Genomic DNA, 20,286 nt, shown 5'->3' on the forward strand with positions numbered 1-20,286 from the left:
CAGAACTTAGTTATCGTAATCCTAGAGAGCTTTCATTCTTTAAGTGCGATGTTATTTTCAGTATTTCAGACTAACAGGCTGGCTTTGTCTGTTTTAGAGCACAACTTGGGCTGAAAATAATGAGAAAAGACCACAAAGAACAAAGAGCTGGCGACTTCCCCTGGGTAAACCTCCTTCTAGGTCTCTTATGACAGTAGTTAAACATCAAGCAAGTGATGAAGGTATGCTGTTTATAGCTTTCCATGTACAAGAGTGTGTTGAAAATATTGTATTTTTTTATTAAATTTTCGTTTTTTACTTGTGCTGCATATAACGATTCCAATCAGTTGATTGCAATTAATGGTGCTGCAGTCCTGTGTGTAATCTTCTCTTGTCACCTTTGTGGAAAAAAAAGGATATAACAATATTATCAATTACTGGGCTACAGTAGGTTGTATAATCCAGCTGGTTTCTATTGGAATTGTTTAAAGGGAAAGTGTAAGATCTTTACAGGTATGCAACCTGGGTTGCCATACGCAATACAGTACACTTAATTTTATGTTAAACATAATAGTAACATAACTCAGTATTGGGGAATGCCTGAATATTCCCTGCATAAGCACTGTCAATTTGTTGAAAGTGAACTTTTATTGTTTTAAAGCAAACTATATGATTATGTTAAAAAAAAGCAGGACCATAAATTTTACAATCAGCTATGTTCTCTAAATATAGGCACTATGATTTTAAAAACTGTTCTGAATCTCTGTTTTGCCTTTTTTGATAGTTTGTAGTTAAGCCTCACTGACACTGTACACATCCTTTATACTTAACAGAAGGCCTATGATCAGGGCTGTTTGCCACTAGGTAGCATAAACCATGGTGCAGAAATTTAGTGTCATGTTTTGCGAGCATTTTTACTGAAGCACCTCTCACCATGGAGGAATGAGTGCTTTTTAAGGAGAAGTCTAAACAGACCTGCTGATATTGAGTGTGACAATACTATTCTGGCTGCAAGTGGCTATGGAGTGTATGTGTATACATTTCTTAATCATACGTTAAGGGGCACAGGATGAAGTAATTCATGTATATTGGGTTATGCTGCTTCCTTCAGGAGATCTGTAGAGCCAGAATGGGGGTCATTTTGCAGTTTACCGAATTTCCTGATCCTCAGCATTTTTTTGAAAACTGTACCCAAACCCTGCTGACAAGAAGAAGCTTTGTCTGCCTGTAATCTGTCCTTGAGCACTAGACTCTGCTGAAGGCACTCACCTAGACACCTTTGTGTAACATTTGAGTCAGCCGCTGAGTGGTTTTCAGGTCCAGGGCCATGGTACACTTGTCTGATGAAACCCTGCCCCTATAGACTCCGTGGAAGAGGCATGTTCCTTGAATCTGACATCTCTTTCCCCAGTGTGCTTTTGTGGAAACTGCAGGGCCTTTCAGGACTTTAACTGTGGTGAGTTTGGCCTTTTGGCCCTGGTGTGTGGGAATCCTAATGGTATGTTGCTCTGGTCCTTCCCCTAATGTGTTAACATGATGGGCTCAGCTATTGGCCACACAGCTGGTGATGAGAAGGGAAGCTGTGCCATATTTGAATTTGGTGCTCTACTGACTACCATTGTGCATTTGTGCGCCATTTTGCTGCGTATTCAAGGACCTTGTTGCCTTTCTGCCATCTCCCCTGCCTGTGCACACCTCCATGGTCCTCAGGGCATTTGTTTGGACTCCCTGTTGCCTCACAATGGGCTCCACAAAGCAGTATGAAGCACCTTAAAAATGCAATAAAATACCTCTCAGCATTTTTCAAAACGTTTTTGGCATTCACAACAAAATGCTACTAAATTACTGCATGAGTTATTTTACAAAGTCATGCAGTATTTTAGTAGTAAAAACATGCAGTAATTTAACGCCTGGCCATAGCTGGTGTATTTATGTACAGTAGTAAATACTCTGTTGTTAAGGAGCCTGCAGCTGCTCCGTCTTAACAGAGTGGCACCTTCCCTTAGTTAAGCCTTCGTCTGAAGCAGACGGCGGGTCGGCAGTATCAGCGGGCATCGTGATTGACGATGAATCTACACTGGGGGATATTTTTATTTTTTTTGTAAATAAAGGACTTTACACTACACTTTTTTGGGGGTGAATGTGTAGGGGTACTATGTACCTCTACTCGTTCTTATAAGGATGGGCTGGGATCTGGGGGCCTCATAAACATAGGGACAAGGTGCTTTGGGGTGGCAGAGTTCCCTTGCCCCAAAGCACCTCCCTCATGTTGAGGACATGTGGCCTGGTATGGTTCAGCAGGGGCAGGGGGAGCTCGCTCACCCCCCCCCTTTCTGACCTGCAGGGCTGCATTCTTGGGTAAGGGTCTGGTATGGATTTTGTGGGGAACTCCATACCATTTAAAAAAAAAATCTTGGTGTGGGGGTTCGCCTCAAAATCCATAGCAGACCCGAAGGGCCAGGTATGGATTGGGGGAGGGATGCCATTTTTTTCTTATTTTTTCAATGCCGGCAATTCTTTTTTTTTTTTTTTTTTCTACATTCAGCTAACAGCGGGGAACCCCTGCTGATAGCTGATGACTCTATCGGTTATTAAGGACGTGGCGGCCGCCCACTTCTTAACAACCATGTTGTTTACTGGTTTTTAATTAGCGGCCGGCCACCCACTCCTTAACGAGTACACAGTCGCTAAATACTGCATGCCTCGATCACTACCTAATTGCTGCATGCATTTATACAATGCAATTACAGGTTTACGATCCTCTAACAGTGCTGGTGAATCGTGCAGTGTACTCCCTGAGGGACCTAACACCGATAGCCTAGACCACTGTTACCTGCCTGACTCCACAGCACTTCTCAGAGTCTTCTCTAACTACATTAGGGGTAATTGCCTCCCCTGTTCCCTTATTGATCTTCTACTGTACTTTTTGGGGTAGGGAGGAATCTCCCCCGCCTGCGGGCTTCCTCGCTTTTCTATGAGGGATCATATACTGTTTACAGGGAGGGTTTAGACAGATTGTTGGGATTCCCTTTACCGGTATTCCCACCATATCTGTCTTTTAGGGGTGGTTGTGTACACATTTTTCTGTGTTCAGCTTTGTATAGCTAATAAAACCTTTTTGTAGTTTACTCTGGTGTGCCTTGGTCATTTAGTTTTTTATTTTTTATTTGATCTTCTACTGTATCAGAGTTTACAGGGAAAATTACAGCCATGTTAGCTGACTCAGAATACAAGGGCCTGCAAGCATGCTTCAATGCCCTCTGCTCTACCACACTTCAAGTTGTCAAATATAGTAGTGTCCCTGCGAAGATTGGTGGACCTCCACACTGCTCTAGTGCAGCTCATCTCTCAAGGGGTAATAGCCATTGTTCCAGAAAGAAAAAGGTTCTATGGCCAAATTGGGGCATCTTCCTCCATACTGGATCTAAAGGTTCTCAACACCTTTCCTTAGGTACAGAAATATACATGGAATCTGCCAGTTCAGTATTCGGGAAACCCTCTGGCCTCTGTTGACCTACTCTCATGTCTCCAAATTCCCGGCCAACCCCCACCTCCACACAAAAAAATCAACATTACCTTCATTTTGCTGTGGGACACAAATCGTTACTAATGTGTTGCTCTTCCCTTTGTCCCCTGAACCGCTGGTTTTCACTAAAGTGCTTGCCCCTGTTGTTTTGCCCACAAAGGCACCTCCACAGTGGAATATATGCATGGCCGCCTTCTGATTTTTATGCACAGGTTCTATAAGCCCAAGTCCGACAGACTTTCCAGACACTGCACTTCCATGTTTGGGCTCTACAGTTCTGGAGCCAGCCAACCCTACGCATTTACATTTGTGTGTTGGCTTGTATATCATGTTTTTCAATGGGGATGCTTTTGTCAGTTGCTCAATCAATCTGGTTGTTTTTATCTGTCAGTCAATTACTTCTCTAGTATCTGCAGACATGTTTCTGATTGTTTTGACAAGTTTTCTTTTTGATTATTATTTCATGACCAGTTATGTATTTGTTTTTCCTGCTTTTTCGCCCATATTGTTTATCAACACAGGTAACAAATTTTGAATCCACTCGATCTATAATCTTATAGATAATTTTATACATGGTTTTTATGATTTGGAACTGTGTATATATCTGTATAAAATAAAAATGGTTTCACTGGTGATGGGTGAGAGAGATCTTTTTATAGGCCAGACATGATTGTTTGACAAAACAAATATTTAATTGAAATGCCTAGTTAGGAACATAACTGGAAATTAGAGAACCTCATAGTAAAATGATTAATTTCAGCAATGAGAGTTGAAGACAAACATTCACATGGCTAAAAGTAAGTATCATAATGGCAAGTAAAACATGCATTATAGCTCACTGAATTGTGAAATAAAATAAATCTTAACAAAATTATAATTTTAATCAAAACAGTGTGTGTATACTGTATACAGCATATACTGACAGTGTGTGTGTTTGTGTGTGTGTGTGTGTGTGTGTATATATATATATATATATATATATATATATATATATATATATATATTCATATTCTTCTCAAAATGAAATAAAATCATGAATAGAATTAAAGTAACTGATCTATCTTGGCAAACTGAGCCTAATTTGTTACTGCCACATAACCATACCACATTGCTTTACATTATAATGATTCAAAATTAAGGGCACTTTCACACTGGGGAGTTGGCGCTAAATTGCTACTATTTTTAGCGGCGCTTTTAAGCCCGGCTAGCGGCCAAAAAAGGGTTAAAAAAAGCGCCCCGCAAATCGCCGCTGCTCATTGATTTCAATGGGCAGGGGCGCTTTAGGAGCGGTGTATACGCCTCAAAGATGCTGCTTGCAGGACTTTTTTTTAGCGTCCTGCCAGCGCACTGCTCCAGTGTGAAAGCACTCGGGCTTTCACACTGGTGTGACAAGAGAGGCGCTATTTTTAGCGCTATAGCGCCTGTAAAGCGCTTCAGTGGGAAAGTAGCCTTACAGCAAATTATGTAAATGATTGCCAAAATATATCTCACTGCAAAGGCAAATTATATCAACCAGCTACTGCACATTATAACACAAACAAGAATATAGAATATTATAGTTCATTAAATCTCACTGCAAGATTATAGACTGCGATAACGCAATAAATTGCAAAGCAAAATCACGTTATGCTCTAAAAAAAATTAATCAGCCATCACTAACTCTTGGCACAAGCCCCCTCGAATTCATCCACCATGAGACCCCCACCTTCCCCCCCCAGCCACACTGGTAGAGAATTTGCTGTAATGGGGTATTTATTTGAAGCAAATTTATACTGATGACCAATGTAACGGGAACATTTTCAGTGTGAACCTCTGTAATTAAGGTATTTACACTGTTCCCCAATGCCCCCAATATATTTGTAGACAGTGTCCATTTCCTGATTACATTGGTTGTGAGTGCATTGTTGTTTGCTGTAAATACATGTTACATTTGTAATCAGCGTAAAAGCCCACTTACATTGGTGGCTAGTGTAAACTCCCCTGTAAAATTAGAAGTCGGTGTTAACTAACATCTTTGCTGCATTGTTGGTTGGTGTAAAATCACCAGTATTATGGTGGTGTGCAGTGACTGGAGGGTCCTTTTACTTTGGTGGTCGGTGAAGCGCCCACAATCATTAGTGTCATAAGCAAAGGGTTCCTATTTGTTGGTGGAGTAGGAAAGGACCCCTATTCAGTAGTGATCAGTGGCAACTTAGCTGAAATTGGCAAACCTCTGTACATGCTGATGCCTAAACTCTCTGTGCCCACCTTATAGACCAATGTAAGTAAAATTTCCCATTTCACTGGAAGCACGACTCAATCACATATTTGGGCATAAAACTCCCCTCCAAACTTTCAGACTTCTACATGAAAAACCACATACCTCTCCTCAATAAGCTAACCTCTGACCTCAAAAACTGGAATAAACCAATGTTTTCATGGTTATGCAGAGTGGCAATCTTAAAGATGAATGCTCTACCAAGACTGTTATACATCCTACAGATGATTCCCATACAAGTCCCACTGGCCTTTTTTTAAAACATATAAAAATATATGCTCCAAATTTCTCTGGGGTGAGCATAAACCCAGAATCAGTTTCAAACAGCTTTCCCGATCAAAACGATTAGGGGGGATAGGCCTCCCGGACCTTGTAAACTACTATACAGCTGTACACCTCTCCAGAATTGCAGACTGGAATGTCCATTCCTCCTACAAAGACGGGTCCCTTTGGAAGCATCTATCACTACCCTTCCCCTTGAATCTCTACCATGGACAACCCCACGTCACATCCCATCGGAAACTCATCTTCATCCATTAATTGGACCCACCCTACAATGCTTCCGTAGGATGTGTACCCAAACCACCATATCATCTATCCCTGGACCACTAACCTCAGTAAAAATGAACGCAGACTTCCCTTCAGGAATGCATTGCCACTTTCTTAGCAATAATTGCTCACAGGATCAAATTCGGGCTCATCAGTTTTTTCACCAAGGGAAACTCCTGACTTCCTCACACCTTTCCACCCAACTGAACATACTGGACATACTTACTGCTTGCACACTACCTAAAATCATTAGACAACTCGTTATGCTTGAGACAACTCACCTCCTTCTAAATGCTTTGCACCCAGAAAACACCTCAAAATCATCTTTTATCTACAACACACACCCTCATTTTTACAGACCTACAATCCAATGAGAGTACATCTTGCAAACATTGGGAAAAGGATCTCTCCCTCTCACTTTCAACAGAGAACTGGAAACAAATTTTTCTGAATATCCATAAAGAATCAACAAATGTCACCACACAGGAAAATGGATATAAAATCCAATCTAGATGGTACCGCATGCCAGCCCTTCTAAACAAGTTCAGCCCTACTACACCAGAAACACGTTGAAGATGCCATAAAGTCAGAGACACTCTATTACATATCTGGTGATCCTGCTCCTCCCTACACACACCTTCCTACCACACAAGTCCTATCACAAATCTTTAGCAATGCACATGATTAATGCAGCAAAACAATGCATCCCCCTACACTGGGGCTCTTCGCAGATACCCACACTCAAAGAATGGTTTAATAGGATCCATAAAGTCACTGAAATGGAAGAACTAATCCACATCTCACGTGACGCCCCAACAAAATTCAGTAAAAAATGGGCACATTGGTCACATTTTCAGACAACACCCGAATAATTAAACATGCACAACTCACTCACATAGGCTATTATTACTACATACCCTGTTTGCTGAAACCTGTAATCTCTAACTCCTGTTTTGGCATCCCTCGCCCTCTAAGGGCTGCCCCCCTCCAAGGCACACACGACTTCCAGTCGGAATGCCCACATTTAATTATCCACTGAGGAGGGAAGTCAGAGACGGCCTCCCTCCCCCTTTTTTTTTTTTCCTCTCTCTCTCTCTACTTCTTGTCTTCTTCGCTACTCTTCCTATCACTTTCCCTTCTCCTATCCCCCCTCCCCATCTCAATCATGTATTCAGTTAATATACGCACATAACCTCCTGCCAAACCTACTTCGCATACACCACATCTGACCCTCTTAAGAAGCCTTGCACAGACCTAACACATGGCAAATCTACTAATCGCACTCCTCTCTAAATGGGATTGTACCATAACCATGCACTTTCATAAAACATCTATCCTTCCCAATCCTTTTCCAAGGAACTATGAAACTATCTGGAACTAATTTGGAAAGCTACCTTAGGAAACGTTCACCAAAGAAATGCAGAATATATTGAATCAAATGGTGGGTCCAGACCCACCTCGTTAAGGTTTATGCGGACTTGACAGAATCTTGTATGTAACTATATTTTGTTCTAAAAACTTTCATTGTACAACTATTGGCCAAGATTTCTGTATGTGCTTCTTATACTTAAATAAAAAATTTTTTGAAAAAAAAAACCCCTCTATGCCAAAAGTACGATGGCACGTGTATGTATTTTCCACAGACCTGGAAGCTGGCCTAATGTACTTTTTTTAGCCCAGTTTTTATTTATGTATGTATTCATGCTCTTTAACACTGGCGTTCAATGTAATTAAATACTTATAAATTGCATCCAGTTAATCTGAATTGGTCACTGAGTGGTACAGAGCTTGCATTAGTCCTCATGATTCACTTCGGTGCGGAGCCTCTGCTGTGTACCAGATAAGAGATTTTACTTTTGCAGTAAAGCAGTACACTAAGCTGGTTTTCTTTTCTGACATGAAGTGGACTCTTTGTCCTGGACCCCATATCAGTTGTGTTCAGCTTTAAGAATAACGGTGCCTCAGACTATGCTTCTAAAGCTGCAGCACTTCTAAATTGTCACAAGAGAACATCTGTTAAAACACTTTAGCTCTAAAATTATTATTATTATTATACAGGATTTATATAGCGCCAACAGTTTACGCAGCGCTTTACAACATTAGGGCAGACAGTACAATTACAATACAATTGCCCTGCTTGTTAGAGCTTACAATCTAGGAGGGAGGGTCAAGTTATAAGAAAGGGTAATAGTTGTGGGGGATGAGCTAGTGGAGAAAATAGTGCAGTTGTTAGATGAAGGCAGGATAGGCTTCTCTGAAGAGGAAAGTTTTCAGGGATCGCCTAAAAGTGGATACATTTGGAGACAGTCTGACAGATTGGGGTAGGGAATTCCAGAGGATGGGCGAGGCTCGGGAGAAGTCCTGGAGGAGGATATGGGAGGAGGTGATGAGGGACCTAGAGAGCAGGAGGTCTTTGGAGGAACGGAGAGGGCGATTAGGTTGGTATTTTGAGACTAGGCTAGTGATGTAGCTGGGGGCAGAGTTATGGATGACTTTGTAACTTATTGTTAGTATTTTGAATTTAATTAGTTGGGCGAGTGGCAGTCAATGGAGGGATTGGCAGAGAGGGGTAGCAGACACTGAGCGGTTTGTAAGGTGGATGAGTCTGGCAGCAGCATTCATGATGGACTGAAGGGGGGATAGTCTATTTAAAGGTAAGCCAATGAGGAGGGAGTTGCAGTAGTCGAGACGAGAGATAACCAGGGAGTGAATCGGGAGCTTTGTGGTTTCGTTGGTTAGAAAGGGACGTAGTTTAGAGATGTTGCGGAGGTTGAGGCGGCAAGCTTTGGAAAGTGTTTGGATGTGGGGCCGAAAGGAGATTTCAGAATCCAGGATAACACCTAGCACCCTGACATGTGGGGATGAGTGGATAGTTGTGCCATTGCTCTTGACAGATAAGTCAGGGGAAGAGGCACGTGGGGGAGGAAATATTATAAGCTCGGTTTTGGACAAGTTGAGTTTGAGGAAGTGGTGTGACATCCATACAGATATGTCGGTTAGTAAGTTAGTGATGCGTGAGGAGACTGATGGAGTGAGTTGCGGGGTTGAGAGATAGATTTGTGTGTAGTCAGCGTAGAAATGATATTGAAAGCCATGAGAGGCTATCAGCTGACCCAGGCAAGAGGTGTAGATTGAAAATAAAAGAGGTCCAAGAACAGAACCTTAGGGGACCCCGACGGAGAAGTGGAGTGGAGGAAGTAGAATTGTAAGTGACGCTGAAGGTGCGTTGGGATAGGTAGGATGAGAGCCACTGAAGAGCACAGTCTCGGAGACCAAGAGAGTAAAGTTTTTTAAAGGGGGAGGGGGTGGTCAACCGTGTCAAAGGCAGCTGAAAGGTCCAGAAGTAGGAGTACAGAATAGTGTCTGTTGGTTTTTGCAGTTAGTAGGTCATTTGTGAGTTTTAAAAGAGCAGTTTTTGTGGAGTGTTGGGGGCGAAATCCAGATTGAAGGGGATCAAGAAGTTTGTTCTTAATGAGGTGGTCACTCAGTTGGTTATAAACCAGGCGTTCAAGGAGTTTAGAGGAAAAGGGGAGCAAGGAGATAGGGCATAGGTTGTTAAGATTGGTAGGGTCCAAGGACGGCTTTTAAGTATCGGGGTGACCAGTGCATGTTTTAGAGAATTGGGGAAAATGCCAGAGGTGAGGTAGAGATTTAAGAAGTGGGTTAGAGAGTGTAGGATGGAGTCAGATTTTTTTTCTGTCAATATGGGGTGCTGTGTGTACATTTAATGAGGAAAAAAAATGAACCTAAATGATTTTAGCAAATGGCTGCAATATAACAAAGAGTGAAAAATGTAAGGGGGTCTAAATACTTTCCGTCCCCACTGTATTTCAAAGCATTTGCAGAGCTTTTGTCAATCTTTGTTAAAGCTGATACCATTTAGCTCCAGTTTGTAAGTGTTGAACATCTTAATGGGAGTGCTGATTGTTACTTTAAAAAGCTGCTAGCAGGCTTTCAACAAGTTTTAAGAAGTGCTGAAGCCTTCTAGCAGCTTGCTTAAAATGACAATCAGCACTCCCTTTAAGATCTCTGTTCAACCTTTAGGCCTCTTGCACACTGCAGCTTTAAAAAGCTCAGTACAGCTTTTTTACTGAGCTAAAATACAGCCCATTAATTGTAATGTGCCTATGCACGCAGGTGCGTAAACAAGTGCCGTGTATTCTTCAGTAAAAAAAAAATATATATAGAAAAATCAGTAATTTAAGCCATATGCGCACATTTGCCGCAAATGTCCATTAACGTATTGTGAATGCGAGAACAAGTTTGCGGGCAAAATTGCACAAACGCATATGCGCGAAAATACACGCAAATACATACAAAAAAAAACGGCTGAAAAAATAGATGCTCAAACAGGAGTATCGTGTGCAAGAGGCTTTACAAACTGGAACTGAATGGTACTTTAAAAGCTTCAAAAATTCTTGTTGAAAGCTCTACAAATGCTGTGTAAAAGTTTACTGTGCATAAAGTCTATCTAGCAAGGATCGCTGCAGGTAATCACTGGCTATTTGGACAGCCACGGATAGCTGCAGACACCATTTACTTGTCATTGAAGTCTACATGGCTTGGTGGCCACAGCTAGCCACTCACAGGTGGCAAAACAGCTGCAGGAATCCGATTCCTGCCGCTGTCATTCACACTGGGGCTAGTTGCCCGTGCAAATGTAGCCATACAAGCTGAAGCCTGTGGGACTGTCAACATTTTTGATAGGTTGTCACATAGGGGTGATTTGCTAAAACTGTAGAGTGCAAAATCTGATGCAGCTCTGCACAGAATTTGTGCACTCTAGTTTTAGCAAATTAACCCTCATAGGCTTAGTCTGGCTCTCTAAAAAAAACTTGTTATGGTTTTTTTGTGGATTTGTCCTGCCCACAAGATATATTTATTAACCTGGCTTGATTATGTCACAAAATGTTGTAAATGACATGTGGCCTAAATTCCTGATGTTTGATTGCCCGAACATCATGACTATGAAGAATTATTCACTTGCTTAAGGTTTAGGGATTTATCTACATTTTATTCTGCAGCTGCAAAATTAATCTTGTTTAGATTAATGCTTAAACAATTAGTCAGCCTTTTAAATTGTGTTTTTAACAATATTGTTGCCTGATCAGACACTTGTATTGGCAGATCTTAAAGAACTGGGATTTTAGTACCAATAGAAAACTTGCTGACTATATAAAGCACAGTAAAAATGATTGCAAAGGAACCCTAAACAAACAACTAAATTTGCTGATCTACATGTTTAATATGTGAATGATGTGGCGTCGCTCTTTTTAAAGTGCATGTCAAGTTATAGATAGAGTAAGGAATAGAACTCCTACCTGGTTTTTACTGCTCTTTGGGGCTCTGTTAGAGAGATTTTCCTTCACTTACTGTGAAGTATTTGCATATTCTTATCCAACAATAATTGTAGCTGCAGGCAATAGTTATCTATCCTCAAAGTTCACAGCTGAAGTCCTGAAGTTGGTCAGGTTGTTCAGCAGCTCAACTCTGCCTCTCAGCAGCTCAACTCTGCCTGGTCATGAAGGGGGTAAAAACCATCTGGAGGTCAAGTGATTAAACACGAACTCCAATGAAACAATCAAATATGCAGATTAAATGCATATATATAGGAGCACTGTGGTGTGAGATTCAGTATATACAGCACTGCTAGAGACTAAAGCAAGGGTGGTAACCTGACTTTTTTGTTTACTGCAGTTTAGCAATATAGCTAGGTCACCTCCTTACCCTTCAATTATTTAATTTTTTATTGAAAGATGTAGCACTATAACAGTAATAACACTTGCTAACATTTACATGGCTAAGGTATAACAGCCAAAACATAAAATTAAAGTTTCACTATTACAGTTGTACATTAATGCAGTGTTTACAGTCAATGCTATCTTTTCCAACACTTAAGGGTAATCCAGAATAATAAAAAACAAAAAAAGGGAAAAGAAAAACAAAAGGGAGGAAGCGTCCTGCCATACGTAACTTCAGAGGAAGAAATATCAGTCTGTTGACTTGTACCCCCTGACAGTGAGTATCAAGCTGATACGACTTTCGGGGGGGGGGGGGTTGGTGTACCAGTATCTATTTATCTCATAAAAGATACTAGAAAGGGAGATTCAAGAAACTCCACCCATGGGGTCCAAACCTCCCTGAACGTAGAATCGTTTTAGTTGGCTGTAGCTACCATCTCTTCCATACGCATAATGTAGTTCACTTCCGCTACTTATTCCTATGCTAACAATTTCTAATATCTGGGAATCAGAGCTCTACCTCCAATCAGCAAAAATGTAAATATTCCCTTTTTGATGGATTTAATTGATCCTGGGATCATGGAAAGAAGAGCGACCTCTGGGGTCTCCGGCCATATCTTGCCCATGTTCATGTGGCTGATCTGGAATGTAGCCAACCAAAATGGTTTTATTACTGGGCAAGACCACCACATGTGTAGATGTGCACCACTCGGCTCACCACATCTCAAACATTAATCTGGTATAGCCGGGTTGATCTTGTTTAATAGAGCCGGGCAGCGATAACATCTGGTTAGAATCTTAGAATTTTGTTCCTGCGATTGGGAAGCTAAAGTTGATTTGAATTTAAGAGAGAAGGCTTTATCCTATTCCTCAGGAGCCAAATTATTGCCTAATTCTCGCTCCCATTCTCTGATATAAAAAGGGTGATCAGGAATGTATAAGGCAGGTGGGTTCCGTATATTTTAGAAAGAGCATATGGACATTTTGATTCAGAAAGAAATAACTCCTCAGAGAGTCAGATCTCCGCAAAAGCCGTTCCTTACCCAACCCATCATAGAAATGAAGTAGTTGAAGATATTGAAGCCATTCTCTACAGGCATAAGAAAGGGAGTTGAGCTCTCCGAAGGACTTTAGGCCCTTAGGGGTGAGTGTGCGCCAAATAGGAGATTTGAAGAAAGCCCTTATCTGACAACCCGGGTAAGAACCCCGGATTGCTCAATATGGACTTCCATATTACCATAGCACATTCTAGACAATACAAAACAGAAAAATAATAATAGTAATAATATTGGAACATAACCAATAATAAAAAAAAAAAAAAATAGAATAACAAGGTATGTACATCATAGACAAAGGGCAAGAGGCAGAAGCATCGTTGAGACCAACACTGGGAGATCACCTACCGATTGGATGAACTTGATATTATATACACCTCCAGAAAGTGTGCCAACTGATGCAGTGCGGCCGTGAAGTCACACCAAACGCCGTGAAGCAGTATGGGATGGAGATCACTACTTGGCTATATAAAACCAAGAGGTCTGCGTGGTTAAGTGCAGGTTGGTTCAGGATAGATAATGACACTATTAACAAAAAAATGTCTGCAAGGAAGAAAATATAAAATATCTTAAAAATATAGAGCTCATAAGGAAACAGGTAATATTTGTCACCCCGGTATTATCATTAATATAGGTATATGCTTATTAAGAAATCCCCCCCTCCTTTTTGGAAAAAAGCATTCATTATTGGACATAGTGTTCACAATAATAGCCAAAATTAAGGATAGGAGCATTTTATTATTGGTCATTAATAAAGGAATAAGTATATAGGTAAGTCTTTGTACTGGTAGTAAATAAAAAATATCCAAAGTAATTAGGTAGCGTTAGCAAACATAAGGTTGATCAAAGGCAGACAAATACTTCATATAAGTACCTGTTAAGGCATTAAATCAGCCCATTGAATCAGCCCATAAGCAATAAGCTGGGCATCTAATAGTCAAAAGCAGACAGGGTTTGCTATAGTTAGTGTCATAAAGTAGAAACTATAGCAAAAGAGCTGAATACTTCACCAACCTTGCAGTTCACCATATGCAGAGCGATCCCCAGCATGTGCAACACGTTAATCCTGGTGTAGGTGGAGGAGACTAGTGCTTCGGTTTGAGCTTGTGTTTTTATTTTTGAGGAGGGAGACGCCGGCGCGCGCGCAGTGTCCCATGCTGCGCACGCTGTGTCAAAAGAAATACGTGGTGTGGATGGGGCCTGGCGTCAGTACTGGCCCATGTGGTGTATGTCATCTGTAGGTGGGCATGGAGGATGGGCTTGGCAGCGTGCACGGCACTGCGCATCCACCTCCTCCATACCTCTAGTCAATAGGAGAGAAGGAGGGGCGGGGCTACGCCGCTAAACAACTGAATGTGTTCTTATCCTCTATGTACAGTGAGACATTAAAGGAAGCAGACAAGGACTGCTGATCAGAGCAGCGAAGCGAGCGTATAGAAGCGCCACCAGTAGAGCCAACATAGGGGTGCCAGTGGTGCTGAAGGGCAACGCTGATGGCATACATCAATAAGCCCAAGCAGAGTTGAATGACTTCAGTATTACCATTACAATGAGTACCCATGGGCATAGAGTACTGAACCTCTAAGTATGCATTCAAAAAAGAGAAACACACAAAGCCCAGTTTAATGATGCCATAGTCACTGGACTAACTCGTATGGGCCGTAATTAGCATGGCAGGAGGACATAGGTCTCCCTTGATGTTATAACAGCCTATTGCACACAAACACAAGGTGCAGTACATCACACACACCAGCAGTCTCAAGGGATTATTAGGTCTATCACATTGGACCATGCAGGATTTGTGGTACATAATGAAAAAAAATAATGGGATAAACATATCTACTAAGCTAATTCGTAAAATACTGTATGGCACGTGTGACATATTGTGAAAAGGATTCTCCTATTTATCTTTGCAATGGACACTGTTCCCAGATGTAATTAAACAGCCATATAGAGGATACCAATATTCCTAGAGATCTTTTTCACATACCCCTGATTGAAATCCTTCCAAGAAGGGCCTAAAACTAAGTTGGGTATTAAGACCTGGGAAGAGGGTAGCATTTAACTCCACTATCCATCGGGTTTCTCGTTGTAGGAGGAGTTTGTTCCAATCTCCTCCCCTGATGTTTGGATGGATTCGATCCAGGATGAGAAAATTAAATTTAGTGCTTATCCCCCTCCATGGTGGTCAGCTACATGCCTACCCATTGGCAAGTCTGGATTTGCTGTCAGCATACTGGTGATGTGTCGCCTTGCTCGTTTTCGGAACTCCAGTTTTGTTTTGCCTATGTAGAAACACTTACATTGGCAAGCCAACAGGTAAACTACCCCAGGAGTTTTGCAGTTTGTATAGTGTCGTGGTTTGAATACCATGCCATTGGGTAGTATTACATTTTTTTGGGTGTTTATATATCGGCACGTAGTGCATCCACCACAGGGGAAAGTGCCCATATTTTTGCAGGGGTCTGATCTGAATCTTCAAACAAATTCGATCTGAACTAGTTGGTCTTTTATTGATCTAGTTCTGCGATATGTGACCACTGGGTATGGTGGAACGTGTGGTCTTAAGGTTGGGTCGATGGTAAGTAAGTGCCAGTATTTTTCGAAAAAATTTTTTGATTATTTTGTGCTGACTGTTGTATCTCGTAATAATACGAGTGGTCTGTGGTTTGATGTTACCAGACTTTAGGATTTCCGGGAAGAGGCGGCTAGTCCTAGATTGATCCCTCGCACGTTTAAAGGCTCTCTTGAGGCACTTGCATGAGTAGCCTCGATCCAGAAATCTTGTCCTCAGATGGCCAGCCTCTATAAGAAAGGACTCCTCGGTCGAGCAATTCCTCCTCAGCCTGAGGTATTGGCTATAAGGAATGGATTGGATGAGAGCTCTAGGGTGTGCACTGGAGGCATAGAGGATGGTGTTTCCCGCAGTAGGCTTCCTGAACAAACTACTGGAGAGAGTACCATCCTCATTCCTGGAAATTGTAACATCCAGGAAAAACAGGTTAAAGTTGTTTTTGTTGCTAGCCAGCAGGAAGGTGTTGAGTAAAGCCACTGATCCCTCCCAGATGGTGAGGATGTCATCGATGTACCTATACCATTGAGTGATATGGCACATCAGTATAGCCAAATCCTCATCATCTAGGAGGGACTGCTCCCACTCCCCCAGGTACAGGTTAGCTTAGGATGGGGCACAACAAATCCCCATCGCTACTCCCTGCACCTGGGGGTAGTGGGAGCCATTGAAAGAAAAACCGTTATGTGACAGAATTAATTCCAGAGAGGCAGTAGTAAACTGCCAAGTTTTCCAGTCGTCCTTGAGGGACTGTGAGAGTACGTGCTTCGCGGCTGCGACTCCCAGGTGGTGGGGGATCGAGCTGTTACATGTAACCAAAAGAAACAAATACACATTAGAAGGGTAATCAAGTTGGTTCGGTCCACAGTTACCAATTCTGTTCTAACTTCTGGGGGCACCCCCTATTGGTATAGGTTAGCTTATACATTGGCAACACTGTATTGACGGAAGTTTCCCATGCCCTTACTGTAGGTGCCGAGGGAGAAGCCAATTTTTGCAGGATCTTCTTTTTTTTGCATAGAAGAGCAAGAATGAGACCAGCAACCTGGTATTCCTAGGTCGCTGTTCATCATCCTGAATACCCAACAGAGCCAATTCAGCCGTCAACAGAATATCCAGCTGCAAACGAGTATTAATATTTCCATTATTACAGCCCATTATTGTGTCAACTTAGGGCAGGCCCAAAACATATGGATGTAAGTGCTGTCAGGGGATTTACACCGTGGACAGGTCTGTGAACGCTGTGGATAGATCTTATGCAGTCTGAGACGTATAGTAAATCCTATGCAGGAACTTGGTTTGTATCAGTTCATCTCTAGAAGATATCACAAGCTTGGAGCTATTCTCAAAACATTCTTCCCAGGTTTCTCTATCTAAACTTGGAATGTCTACTCTCCATTTTTCCCACAGTGCCTCCATGTTAGGTGAGTCTACCCTGAGGAGTGCCAAGTATAACGTAGAAAGAGGTTTACTTAAGTATTCCTGAGCCAGCAACTCTTCAATAGCATCAGCCTTAAGGCTTGGTACCATAGAGAATTGTGCTCTGGTTGCATGGCGTAGCGATGGTATCAGAATACCATCCATTCAGGAAGACCATATTTGTCAGCGAGGTCTCGGAAGGAGAGTAGTGACCCTGCGGAGATAACATCCCTCAGTATCTTTATCCCAAACTGGGCCCAAAGTTGTGGCTCTGGAGTCATCTTAAAGTGAAGGAGCGGAAGGGTTCCAGACAATGGACAATAGGGGACCACCGATTGGGATGAATAAACCGCCGTCTAGCGGCCCCCCACACCTGTGGAGTCACCCTAGTAGAATACGGAAGGGAGGGGTACGCTGGAGCCCCCCTATAGACCAAGTTACTGAGCTCCGTAAGGGATCCTGCAATGGCCGCCTCTGGACAGACTGCAGCATTGGCTTTGGACTGTTCAAACCACCACCTAACCGTGACTAACATAACCGCCCAATAATACACCAACAGATTAGGTAAAGCAAGTCCACCACAGCTTACTGGGAGCTGAAGAGTCGATCTGGCTAACTGAGGAGGAAATTCCTGCCACAAAAAAGCACCAATGCAGCTGTCCAAGTCTTTTGAAGGACAAGGGGATCCACGTGGGGCAGTCCCTAAAGATAAATTTGAATTTAGGTAGGTAGATAATCTTTAGAATATTAATGCGTCCCTGAAGATTAAGCGGTAAATCAGCCCACCGAGAGAAATGGTTCTTAACTCGTGTGACTACCGGTTGGAGATTGAGACGTTGGAAAGACTGCAGGTTCCTTGTCACCCTAATCCCCAAGTATGTTAAGTCCTCCACCCAGATCAGGGAGGTCTGGGTCGCGGTCGCCCTGGCCTGTACATCTATGGGAAATAGAACTGACTTAATCCAATTTATGCGGATACCCGAGAAATGCCCAAATTCATTGAAGGCCTCAAGGGTTGCATTCAATGAGGAAGCGGCATCATGTAAGTACAAGAGCGTATCATCCGCATACAGTGATATTTTCTTCTCCAGGGGGCCAACCCATAGCCACTCAATGCATCTGGATTCCCTAACCAGGATCACTAGGGGCCCTAGGGCCAGTGCAAATAAGCTGGGCGGGCAGCGGGCAACCTTGATGGGCCCCCCTCTGAAGGAGGAAAAAATCTGAGAGGGTGTCATTGGCATTTATTACATTTTTAATTATACAATTACATTATCTGGTATTATTTATTTATACCTAGAGTTCCCTTTTAAGTATAGGTTAATAGACATAGGTGTTTTTATTTGTGTACCAGATTTTCATGTTGATTAGTGCTGTATTGAAAGGAGGTCATGTAGAAAAAGCTGATATAATAGAGAATGCTGTTGTCAGATCCTCCTTACTGACTGATGTTCAACTGGCACATATTTAAATTAATGTAAGGGACAACTGAAACGTTTAGCAGGGGATTTCATGCCTAATGAATATTGGTGCCTATAATATGATCACCCACATCACACACATTTGTAGAATATAATCTTCCAGCACAGGAGAAGCACTGGGAAGGGAAAAAGGCATGTAATTTCATTATCCTTGGCTCAAGCCTCAGTTCTGTTTATCACCAAATTTGTAATTAATTTACTCAGTGTGAATCTTGGTCTGCTCATCCGTCACATGCCTAATACCTGAATTTTCGGATGTAATTTATGTGTAGAAGGCCAACATTTATAATCTCAGCCCAGTAGTTTTGCCATGCATAGCTCAGTGTGCGCTTAAGCATCTCTCACAGAAAGGAGGAGCAGCCTATGATCTATATCAATATAATCTTTTTATGCCTTGAGGGGCTGCAGGGAAAGTGGGTTTCCTTCTGATTGCAATATACAAATAAAATTGCTTGATTAATATCTTCGCTTAGTTGCCTTTGGAATTTAAAATTTAAATATGTAGATGACAGGAGCAAAATGACTACTTTATGGTGGTCTAAAATATACTGGTGTTTTATACAATACTCTTTAATCTTTTTGGATTCAAAAACCAACAAGATATACTTCTGATTGAAGTTGGACGATACTAGAGGGAAAATAGTAATGAATACAGTAAAATAATTATGTTTAAAATATGATTTTTTTTTCAGTATTTGGAGAACAGTCTTCACATTATTTCTAGCACAGTATTTGCTTATTAAAGTGATTTTTAAGTCTTTTTTTTTTTTTTTGTTTAAAAATAACAAACATGTCATACTTACCTGCTCTGTGCAATGGTTTTGCACAGAGCATCCCAGGTCCTCCTCTTCTCTGGTCCCTCGTGGCCACTTCTGGCCCCTCCCTCCTACCCCCACAACAAGCAGCTTGCTACGGGTGCATCTGAGCCGAGTCACTGCTCTGTGAGTCCACTCAAACACTGTGCCATGGCTTGGCCCAGCCCCCTCTCTCTCCTCATTGGCTCACTGATTTTGAATGACAGCAGTGGGAGCTAATGGCAGCCGCTGTCTCAGCCAGTGAGGAGGGAGAGTTGCAGACTGTGAGGCTCTCGTGCAACATCACTGGATCGAGATGGGGCTCAGGTAAGTATTGGGCTGAGGGGGGGCTGCTTCACACAGAAGGTTTTTTATCTTGATATAGCATTATGACATGCGCTAAGTGGTTAAGTTATCCTGACCAGACGTCATATGACATGATCAGAATAATGAGCCAGTGCGGGGGGTGCGCGGCGATCGGTGGTGCAGCGTGTCAGTCTGACACACCGCAACTCCGATCTAGGTAAAGATCACAGTTGATCACGTAAACAGGAAAAGCCGTGTATCGGCTTTTCCTTGGTCGCGTCTGTCAGACGCAAGTAGAGGAGAGCCGATCGCCTGCTCCTCAGACAGGGGGGGTCTGCGCTGATTGATTATCATCGCAGGACCACCAGGGATGCCCACCATTTGTGACCACCAGGTATGCCACCCATGGCCACCAGAGATGCCAATCAGTGCCCACAATTTATGCCAATCGGTGCCTCCTTATCAGTGATGCCCATCAGTGCCATCTATCAGTGTACATCGGTGCCACCTATGAGTGCCCATCAGTGCCGCCTATGAATGCCCATCAGTGCCCCTCATTAGTGCCATCTTATCAGTGCTTGTCAGTACAGCCTCATCAGTGCCCATC

At 42.3% G+C, this 20,286-nt stretch overlaps 1 protein-coding gene across 2 annotated transcripts in view; it reads left to right on the forward strand.

Moving 5' to 3' along the window:
• KDM4C (lysine demethylase 4C) overlaps positions 1-20,286 on the forward strand; it is an 852,000-nt gene that overhangs the window by 505,036 nt on the left and 326,678 nt on the right. For both annotated transcript variants that reach the window (XM_073635205.1, XM_073635203.1), the window contains exon 12: positions 98-221. In XM_073635205.1, the coding sequence (XP_073491306.1) occupies positions 98-221 (124 nt within the window). The remainder of the gene's footprint in view (positions 1-97; positions 222-20,286) is intronic.

The sequence above is a fragment of the Aquarana catesbeiana genome, linkage group LG01 (assembly GCF_042186555.1).
Source record: "Aquarana catesbeiana isolate 2022-GZ linkage group LG01, ASM4218655v1, whole genome shotgun sequence".
In the NCBI taxonomy this organism is placed as follows: domain Eukaryota; kingdom Metazoa; phylum Chordata; class Amphibia; order Anura; family Ranidae; genus Aquarana; species Aquarana catesbeiana.